We start from the raw sequence: 11,281 nt of genomic DNA on the forward strand, positions 1-11,281 counted from the left end.
AGGCCAGAGGTCAGCCTTGGACACCATTCTTTAGGATACTGTTCACCTTATTTTTTGAGACAGTTTCTCACTTGCCTGGTGCTCACCAGGTGGGCTAGGCTGGCTGGCCAGTTAGATTTAGGGATCCTCCTGTCCCCACCTCCCCATTGCTGGGGTTACAGATGTATATCATGACACCTGATTTAATGTGGGTTCTGGGAACTGAATTCAGGTCTTCAAGCGTTTTACTTACCGAGTTATCACTCTAGCCTAGTGGACTTACTCATATTTGTGTTCTGTTACCAAAAACAGAACCCCTGTTCGCTATCAGGTTTGTTCTAGCCTGGACACTCTTTGTAGCTTGAATTAAACCAGAAGAAAATTGACAAAATATTGAATATGCAGTTTTCTCTAGTCAATTGCATACATTCATGTGTATTTTCAAATGTTAAGCACTTGTAACATTAAGTTAGTACTTTTTGCAAAAATTTTAGAAAAATAAAGGAAGTAAAAAAACGAAAAAGAAAAAAGAAAAATACGGGAAGTACAAAAACGGAGAAAAGAAAAGAATAAACATCACTCACCACCCTATTTTAGTTAGAGTCACTAGCATTTCAATTTAGTCAGTCTTCTTATAACTTTCTATAGTGAATTATATATCACTGAACATAAACTTAGGATTTGGTTATACATTTCTTGATTTTTAACCTAAAATAGTTTCCTATTATTTAAAGCTTTTCATAAATCTAAAAAAAAGATTGCATACTTAAAAAATAATTTATTGAGAATTTCATACATTCATATAAGGTGTTTTGATCAAATCCATGCCCACTCTCTCCCCTCCAGCATTCCCCCCTCTGAAGAGGTAACCCTAAAATCTTCAAAGGATTAGATACATGCTTCCAAATACTTTTGACATTTTTGACCTTAGGAACAGAGGATGTTGCTAACAGGCCCAAGGACATTTTGACTTTTAGACAAGAAACTGGCTACATTTCTTTGGGGTCTTTTTACCTTAACTGCCTAGCCAGTTCCTACCTCCTGTTATCACTCCTTTTTATGGGGCTTTTGGCTACTCTAACATTCCCCCCTCTGAAGAGGCAACCCTAAAATCTTTTGAGGATTAGATAAAAGCTCTGCATAGTCTTTTGTATTGTGGAATTCTTACTGTTGGAAATGTAAGTTGTTTTCAAGATTTTTTTTTTTGGTTATAAGTAATATTATGGAGAATATCCTTATCTAGATAAATATTTTTCTCCTTTTAAAATGATTTTCTCAGGAGAAATTATTGGATTGAAAGAAATGGATTATTAGAATTTATTTTCCTCCTGATCATCACAGTAAGAGGAGTTTAACACTGGCAAGTAAAATGTAATAAAACTGGGAAAGAACAAAATGCTCGGCATCCCCACCCAGAGGCAAGTGGTATTAATGTTTTGACGTGATTTCTTCTGATGTAGGCAGTTATTTTCTTTCTTAGCAAGGCTCAAGGGTACGAACATTTTTAGGTTTTCGATAATACTGCCAAAATTGCTTTCAATTTTTCAATTTATCCTCTTTCTGGAAGTGTCTCAATTGTGACTATTCTGAAAACACTAACATCTAAAAATTATCAGGTAAGCTTGGTTATTTCTAAATTTCCCATGTCTTTGCTGTGACTCACTGAAAATCCATGAGCTTGGGAAGTACATGGAAAAAAGTGTTGTACAAATATCACTCGGAAAACTCATTTCTGGATTTTGATCTGGTGGAAGTTCATGTTTCTGAATGGCTCCTTTTGTTAATGTTGTTCATTGTGGGGCATTTCAACATGCCTCACTGACAGTTGTTATAGAAGTCAGCTCACTAGACGTTCTTGCTGAAGACAGGTTATTGGTCGTTTGTAAATATAGACAGAAGGAAATATTCCTTTAGTTAGGGGTTTCCAGTCTTCATAACATGACACACATAGACTATAATGATATCATTCTGTACACAAAACTGATGTGTAGCCCTGAGCCCCATTTGACTTTCCAAAGATGAGAGATCAGGTCTCAGCCTCCTGCAACTGATTCATAGCACATCTGGGTGAGCTCTGTAGCCAAGGGAACTTAGATAAATGTGTCTTCTGATGTTAAGAAGAGCAGAGCCTCTCTCTCTCTCTCTCTCTCTCTCTCTCTCTCTCTCTCTCTCTCCCTCTCCCTAGTTTTTTCTTCTCTCACATATTTCTTGCACTGATTGTACCATACTATGTTTTAAATGCTTGTTCCCCTGCAGAAGGCAGTGTTTTGGGAGCCTTTAGTAGGTGAGGCATGGCTGGGAGAAGGTCACTCGGGGAAGGCCTCTGAAGACTGGAGCCTGACCCTTAGTTCTGGCCACTGTCTGCTTCCTGTTTGCTACCACATGAATAGCTATTGCCACATACCATATGCCCACTGCTATGGGCTGAGCCACTCCAACATTCTTTGTTGTGATAGACTGAAATCATGATCCCCAAACAAACTTTTCCACCCTTAGGTTGTTTCTGTCAGGTACTTTGCTTAGAGTGCTGTGAAAGAAATTGGTATGCCTAAGAACTATGGAACTTCTTAGTAGAAAGGTAGGTGTTTTCTTAACAACTTCTGGTCTTACATGTTAACTATTCTCTATAAAATATGCCAGCTCCTGTTCTGAAGGTATTTTAAAAAATATTTTATTATTTTTATTTTATGTGTTTGAGTGTATTGCCTGCATGTATGTGAGTGCACCTGTGGTCATGCAATGCCCAAGGAGGTCAGAAGAGGGTGCCGGATTCCCCTGGAACTGGAGTTAAGGACGATTTGTAGCCGCCATGTGGGTGCTGGGAATCAAACCTGGGTCCTCTGCAAGAGCAGTCAGTGATCTTAATCACTGAGGCATCTCTCCAGCTCCCTGAAGGTATTTTTAATTTGACTTCTGTCATCTGAAGTCATTTAACAGTTTAAAAGTTATTAACTGAGTTCTAGCATGTACCAGGTACTTTGCTAAACACTGGGGATAGAAAGTTGGCACAGAAAACTTCTGACTCTGAGGTGCTTACAGCTATGTGGAAGGACATGCAAGAATGGCAAGGGAAACGGGAAGAAGGAACTTCCTAGGACACGAGGAAGGCTCCCAGAAGCAGTGTGTGGTATGAAGGAGGATTAGAAATCTTATCCACTAGTCAGGAAACAGTGCTGGATAAGAGACAGAAACCTGAGGTTTTGATAAATGAATGAGCTTCTTGGCTTGCCTTTAACATCAATTTCAGGCAGTACCTGGAAGAGTAACAGAGGGTGAGGACGGAAAGGAGTTTTGGAAACTGAGGCTAGACTTTGAGGAACTTTATCACAAGGAGCAGTTAGAACTGGTTGTGGAGTGGATCACTGGAAAGACTTCTAATCAGGAACTTGCATCTGCAGACCTTTGGAGGGGGACACTATTCCCATACCAATGTGGGCAATGAAATAGGTTGGAGACAGCTGCAACCTTGAAATTCCTAGGACCAGAGTGGTAAGATGGATAATGAAAGCCATGGTGATAGAATCCCTAGGAATAGCTAAGGAGTACCAGAGGTCAGCTTGGGCAGCTAAGTAAATAAACAGTGATGTCGTCAGCACAGACAGGGAGAAAGATTTTATCCCACCGTTCCAGCTTTTCAGACCCAACCCATCCTTTTAGAGCCAATTCAGAAGTCCTTTCTCTTTCAATCCTTCTTGCATCTTTGTAGCCTTAGAGAATGTCCTTTTCTGGAATAGCCATCCCAGGATTCAGCAGTGGACACTCTGTTCCCTATGCATGAGGGTATTTTAAATGTGTTAGGTCTGTTTCTTGTAGGAAGGTTCACAGCATTCACAGCTCATGCTTCTCTGACATTCATTCCATTAACTATCTGAGTTGGGCATTTACAAAATCCATTAGGCTGCAGGGGCTACTACAGTGGTTGTAAATGAAGGTTCTATTTTTTTTTAAACTTAAAATTTTTTTTATTTATTATTTTTATTTTATGTGTATGCATGTATTGCCTGTGTGATGGTTTGAATGAAAATGTCCCCTAGTCTCCAAGTATTTGGATATTTTGTCCCCACATGATGGCACTGTTTTGGGAGGTTTTAGAAGGTGTGGCTATCCTGGAGGGAGCATGTCACTGGGGGTGGGCTTACAGAGTCCTTAAGCCTTGCCAGACCTCCAGTCACTCTCTTGCTTCTTGTGCCTTCATGATGATGTGAGAGCTTAGCTTCTGCTGCTCCTGGTCCAGCCACCTCCAGCCACTATGCCTCCCTGTGATGACAGACTATAATTCCCTTGAACCATAAGATCAAACAAACTCTTCCTTCTATAAGTTGCTCAGGTCAGTGTTTCTATCACAGCAACAGAAAAGTGACTAATACAGCCTGCATGTAGGTAAGTGCACCCATGTCGTGCAATGCCTGTGGAGTTCAGAAGAGGCTTTCAGAGCCCCGGGACTGGAGTTACAGACAGTTGTTAGCTGCCATGTGGGAGCTAGGATTTGAACCTGGGTTTTTTGCAAGAACACCCAGTCTTCTTAACTGCTGAGCAACCTCTCCAGCCCCTCTATTTTTTTTTTTAATTTGCATGAATGTTTGCCTGTGCCCAAGTTCTTTGTGGCCCAGAAGATTCTGAGTGAATCCCAGATGTCAGACATTGAGCTACATTGCTGGACTCTGGTTTTGTTTAAGTGTGCCTGGTTCTTTCCTTTTGAAATAAAGCATTTAACTTGTTTCTGATTTTACAGGAGCCCACAGTTAAGAGACTTTGGACTTTTCAAAGAGACTTCAAACTTCTAAGGAATTTGAATTTTTTAAACTACTTTTATTTTATTGATTTTTTTGGTGTGTATTTCATACAGAACATCCCAAACAATCTTAGCCATCTTTATACCCCCATTCCAAATGGCACCATCCCATAGCCTACCCCTACCCGTGCCACTGGAGCCCTTATACTCTGTCATCCCTGTTACTGCCCACTGTGTTGTCAGTGCCCCGAGCCGTTTCCCAGTGCAAGTCCATCTGCTTAGTCTAGTCATCCTATCTAGATTCCCTTGCTTTAGGAAGATCAGTTCTTCTTCATCTAGTAGCAATCAGTTGCCAACATTCCTTTAGATAAGATTGGGATCTGCTGTTCATTTTCCCAGTTCTAAGCTGGGTTTTTGTCTGCCTGAGTTTTCATGGGACTTGTGTATGCTGACACCATTGCTATAGAATCCTATGAGCAGTTTCCCAGGAGCTTGTAGGACTCTGTTTCCATATGGTCATGCCCATCCTCCCTGGCTTTTACAATCGCTCTGCTCCCTCTTCCTCGATGGTCCTTGAGCCTTGGGTGGATGAAGTTTAATAAAGGGGTCCTGTCCAAGGACCATTGTTTAGCAGACTCTTGATCTCTACACTTTGGCCATTTGTTACCTTTTATGTTCCTGGCCCTTCTCTGCATGAGGGAGCTTCATTATTGAGAACTGGAATTTGAATTTTTTAAAGGCTGTGGGGCTTTTAAAGTTGTGGTATGTTTTGTATTGTGATAGTAATATTAACAAGAGATCTTGAACAAGAAATGGGAAGTTATGGCTTAATAGTGGTGTGTTTGTGTGTCAAGTTGACAAAGGGTTAGTTGTATTGGATAGCTTCAGTTGTCAACTTGACACACTTGGGAAGAGGGGACCTCAACTGGGGAATTTCCTATACTGGATTGGCTTTTGAGCATGTCTATGAGGCATTTTCTTGACTATTGAGTGATATGGGTCCAGTCCTCTGTGGGCAGTGCCACCTCTGGGCGGGGAGAGTCCTGGTTTGTGTAAGAGAGCAGGCTGAGCACAGGCCAGGGGAGTAAGGTTGTAAGCAGTGTTCCTCCATGATCAGTACTTTGGTTCCTATCTTAGCTTCCCTTGATGATGGACTGTGAGCTATAAGCCAAATAAACCCTTTCCTCCCCAAGTTGTTTTTGATCAGTGCTTTATTAAAGCAATAGAGAAATAAAACAACCTGCATGTATGTATGTATACCATGTATGTGCCTGGTGGCCATGGAGGCCAGAAGAGGATGTTGGTTCCCCTGGGTCTGTAGTTATAGACGGTTGTGAGCCACCATGTTGCTACCAGGAACTGAACTTGGGCCCCCTACAAGAGCAGGAAGTGCTCTTACTGGCTGAGCTATCTGTCCAGCCCTACAAATGAAGTCTCAAGAATAAAATACACACAAAGTGGAGTTGCTCTGATGAAAGACCCAGAATTCTGAAGTCTCTGAATTTTTCTGCTCTAAGCAGAAGCCCTCAAGAACCAGCACTGTACCTAAAGCCTTACAAGACATTGCTTGATGGACCAGTCGTGGTTTTAGAGTCACATGGATATGAATTAGAATCTCTTCCAGTCACTTTCATAATTTTAATAGCCAAATGAGGAAATAACTCTCAGCCTATTTTTTTCTTTTGTAAAACATAGTAGTTTCTTAGTAGGATTATATTAAGAATGAAGCAAGGTAAGACAGCAATCTTTGGAACTTACTAAATACTAGATTGTAGCTGTTTTAGTAACAAGGTAATTGCTAACTGATCAAGTGTCTGATCCTTATTGAGTTGATACTTGTTCATTATAATAAAGCTATCTGCCCTCAGGTTAAGAAAAGCGAGGCGAAAGTTATGGGTGAGCTTGGTATCTTACTTGGTGACAAAGGAACCTGCCTGTCTTCTGTTCCATCCACTTCATACACCCATGATCACCTGCCTTTTCATGAGTGTCTATCAATATTTAATGTGTGGGTGTCAGTTGCTGTAACTGAGCATACCCCAGGACCTACCTGAATTAATCATACGTAGGAGGAGAGAAAGTAAAATGCCTTTTTTTTTTTTCCTCAGAGGTCTAAATTTCACTGGCTACTTGGAAGCTTGGAGACCACAGCGGGAACTTTTTACTGATGGAGGACCCTGAAAAGAAGCTGACTCAGAAGAGCGACGGCAAACCCCGGAAAGTACGGTTTAAAATCTCCTCCTCCTACAGTGGTCGAGTGTTGAAACAGGTTTTTGAGGATGGGCAGGAATTAGAGTCGCCAAAAGAGGAATACCCTCACAGTTTTCTACAGGAGGCCCTTGAACCAATGGATGGTGTTTACGGGTCTGGGGAAGCCCCCAAGCCTCAGCTGTACTCCCCTAAGCTGACTGCTCAGAGGATCAGCGTGTTCAGAGAGGGCAGTACCTACACTCTGGCGGGCAGCCAGTCCCTGTTCAATGATTACAAGGCGAATGACCATAAGGTTGGTATTGTGCGTGGTTATGAGCTTCTAGGGTAGGCTTCCTGAAATGTGTTTAGAGAAATGCCCAAGTGCTTCAGATTTGCATCTTGTTCACCCTCAGCTACCAGCCAGAGCTCTAGGTGCATCAAATGGGGGAGCTATCGTTAGAATAATATTTCTGGAACAAAAAATAACATGCTCGTTGACTGCTCATTGGAAAGCGCAGTGGGCATAAACAACGTTCAAATTCCATCCAGGGTAATACACTGTAATTGGGTCTTTGGCTGAGTTTTCTCCGTGTGTAAATTAAATAGAGGTGCAATGGTTTTCAGGCTGCCAGACTGCCGTTTTAGAAAATTATGCAGCAGTAGGTAGTTTTGTTTCCTGAAAGACTTGAATGTTTGAAGGCACCTATTTTACTCCAGCCAATTACTTAGCTGTAGTTTATCCATGTCTTGTTTTTTCCCCCTCATCACCATCCTACCGCCTGCTTTGTAAAATGCTTGTCTATTTATTTAGTTTTCCCTTTCCAGTGCTTATTAATATGAACTCTGGGTAGCTAGAGTCCTGGGAAGAGAGGGTGAAAAGCAAATCAACCAGGGGAGATGTTACCTGGGGAAAAAGGATGAACTAGTAGTTGAATGACACATGTGCTTTATCTGTGTGCTTCATTTAGCATCTCTGATACCATGGATAATCAAAAGTCCATGTATGATTTTATTTTAAGCTAAAAGAACCTAGAAAATACTCAATGATTTCCAAAATTCATGGGAGATATGTGCGTACTCATGCCAGTGGAACCGTGGGTGTCTTTTCTTTTAAAGATTAAATATGATTATATAATGTATCCAAGTTAATAATGATTAGTATACCAGGATATGCTCTCACCTTTGAAGTGTTTTAGTCAGATAATTATCTTAAATAATTTTTTTATTGTTAGTTTTCTAAGGAGATAGATGACATATCTATTGTGGATAGATGGTTCAGATTTGTTGATATTGGTAAAAAGGTAATTGTAGGGATGTCCACAATTATCAAAACCAATACTAGGTTCCATTTTGATACTACAGGGGTGAGAATGAAAACCCCCATGTTAGTGGGGTGCCTTGTGCCTTATAAAGTGCTGGCATTTATTATCGCCCTCTATGTCCATCAGGTGTTTCTTTACCATAATCTCTAAGAGGAAGACAAAGTATGATCATTTTTATTTCCATAGATGAGGAAAGCATGTGTCACATTGACAAGGGGCCCACCTGTTACTAAGGGACCTTGGGTGCTGAGTCATAATAGGAACTTGGAGTGTCTGATTTTCTGCACTTTCATCTTCATGGCATGCTCCTTTTTTCCTTCTTTTAAAAAATATTTTTATTGATTCTTTGAGAATTTCATACAATGTATTCTGATCGTATTCATATCCCCAAATCCACTCCCATCTTATTACTCCCCCCAACTTCAAGTTCTCTATTGTTATTTTTCCTTTTTTAAAAGGTCTATTGAAGCTGGGTGTGGTGGTGCACACCTTTAATCTAAGCCCTCAGGAGGCAGAGGCAGATCTCTGTGAGACCAAGGCCAGCCTGGCTTACATAGTGAGCTCCAGGGCAACTGGGGCTCTAGAGATACTCTGTCTCACCACTGCAATAAAGCAAAAGGCCCATCAAGACCAATTCGTGTTGCTCTTGGATGTAGGTTCATCCCTTAGAGTCTGGTTGACCTACCAGGTGTCATACCCTTAAAGAAAATTTGCTCTCCCTCTCCTAGCAGCTATCAGTTGCCAAATGATGCTCAGCAAGGGCTGGAGCTTCTTTTATCTGGGTTCGGTTTGCATAGGTTTTGTGCATGCTATCTCAAGTGCTGTGGGTTCATATGTGCATCTATTGTGGTGTCCAGACAATATAGTTTCCTTGTATTCATCTACCACCTCTGAATCTTAGAATTTTTCTGACCCTGCTTTCAAAATAATCCCTTAGCCTTTGAGGAGAGGTGTCCCATTTAGGTCTGAGCATGCCATAGTGTCTTATTCTCTGTGTGTTGACCACTTGTGGGTCTCTGTGTTAATTTCCATCTACTGCAAGAAGAAGCTTCTTTGGTGAGAGTTGAGAGATTCACAAATCTATGAGTATAACAATAAGTCATTAGAAGTCAGTCTAATACTATGTCTAGTTAGCAGAATAGTAGTAGTAGCCTGACCCCTATGGCCTGTTTTCTGTCTAGCTGTGAGTTTTTGGCCCTGATAACAGTGCCAGATATGGGCTCCATCTTGTGAAGTATGTTTTAAATCCAATCAGAAGGTGATTGGCTACTCCCATAACATTTCTACCACTGTTGTGCCACTGAGCATATCTTGGCAGGCCAGGTGTTATTGAAGCTTACAGGATTTACAGCTGGTTAAGGCTCATTATAACATTTCTCTTCCAGAATAATGATGATGATAATATTTACCATTTGTTTGTGTTCTCATTGCTTAACTATGTTTTACACTTACACTATTCCTTTTTAACTATATCTTATTTATAGGCTGAGAATTGAGAAAGCCATAGTTCATACAAACTCATAAAAGACCCACAAGTAAATAGCTTGGGGCCACTTTATAACTCATATGCCAAATTTAGCAATGTAAGTGTGACGACATGGATTTACAACAAATGAGTGTTCATAGCAGTGTGGCTCAGTTACTCAAAACACAGCATTCCACAGACTATGTTGGAGGTTTGGTTCCCATTTGATCTCTTTATACTTGTTTTCTTTGTGGAATAATCAAGTGCCACATCCTCATTTCCCTAAACCCTGATTATGGGAGCAGCCATGATGGATTCATGCAGCCTGCCACTGAAACAGTTCATCATCATGGAAATCATGAAAGAAAAAGCTGGAGCATCATGACTTTCTACCACAAATGCAGATGTAAAATAGCCCCCAGCAAATACTGGCTATGATACCATAATGTTAAGTGCAGTGATTCAAAGGAAAGATCTGGACTTAAACAGGTATTTATACACCAATATTCATAGAAATTCACAATTGCCTAAAGGTAGAAACAACATAAATGTTCACCAATTGATGAATGGCTTTGCAAAATGTGCATACAGACAAATAATGGACTAGTACAATACCTTTGAAAGAAAGGAAATTTTTTTTGCTTTTTTAATTTTTATTTTTTAAATAAATAATTTATTGAGAATTTCATACATGCACATAGGTGTTTTGATCAAATCCATGCCCATTCCCTCCTCTCCAGCTCCTCCCATATCTCCCCATCACTTTTTTCTGATAACTTCATGTACTTTCTTCTGCTTTAATTTTTTTAATGGGACTTTTGGCTACTCTAACATTCCCCCTTCTGAAGAGGTAACCCTAAAATCATTTAAGGATTAGATACAAGCTCCCAAATACTTTTGACATTTTTGGCCTTTGGAATGGAGTAGGTTGCTAAGAGGCCCAAGGACATTGTGAGTTTTAGGCAAGAAACTGACTACTTTTCTTTGGGGTCTTTTTTACCCTGCCTAGTGAATTCCTACCTCCTATTCTTATCACACCATCCTCTGAAGAGGTTACCCAAATTGCCAATAGGGAATCAGGATGCAGACTGCTCTGGCTTCTTCCATGCTGAACAGGGATGCAGGGTGAGGCAAATGGAGTACCCCCTCAGTGGTTCTATCTAAAAGACTCCCAAACTGCATAACTCTTATCTCAAGGAAGAAAAGAAAGTCATGAATCATGAATAGGAGATGTGAAGGAGAAGTAAAGGCAAGAGTAATTAGCATTACAAGTTCTAGACAGGGAACTAGAAAAAAAGTCAGAACAGGGCAATTTTCAAATGTTCATGAGAGAGTCCGTTGGAATTTCTTGATGAGAGCTTCCAAAAACATCCCTCTATTGGGTTCCTCCTCATTTTTCTTTTGTCTGCCAAGGCTGGACTCTAGAGTGATGGATTCAGGATTTGCTTTCAGTTATTTTGATAGTTGTTGGAGTGGTTAGAATCAGTTCCCTCTCAAAGGCTTCTAGATGGGGGAGAAAACAAATTTATTCATCATTTTACAACAATAGCTGGCCATCTCCCGCAGAAGTCTTACATCTGAGCAGCACTTTCT

The 11,281-nt window shown here is 40.6% G+C and overlaps 1 protein-coding gene across 1 annotated transcript in view; it reads left to right on the forward strand.

Annotated features, from left to right (window-relative positions):
• Grxcr2 (glutaredoxin and cysteine rich domain containing 2) overlaps positions 1–11,281 on the forward strand; it is a 26,253-nt gene that overhangs the window by 3,829 nt on the left and 11,143 nt on the right. Inside the window, exon 2 of the mRNA XM_029557916.1 lies at positions 6,820–7,214. Within this exon, the coding sequence (XP_029413776.1) occupies positions 6,879–7,214 (336 nt within the window). The 5' untranslated portion in view covers positions 6,820–6,878. The remainder of the gene's footprint in view (positions 1–6,819; positions 7,215–11,281) is intronic.

Source organism: Nannospalax galili, unplaced genomic scaffold (assembly GCF_000622305.1).
Source record: "Nannospalax galili isolate Female #2095 unplaced genomic scaffold, S.galili_v1.0 scaffold328, whole genome shotgun sequence".
Classification (NCBI taxonomy): Eukaryota; Metazoa; Chordata; class Mammalia; order Rodentia; family Spalacidae; genus Nannospalax; species Nannospalax galili.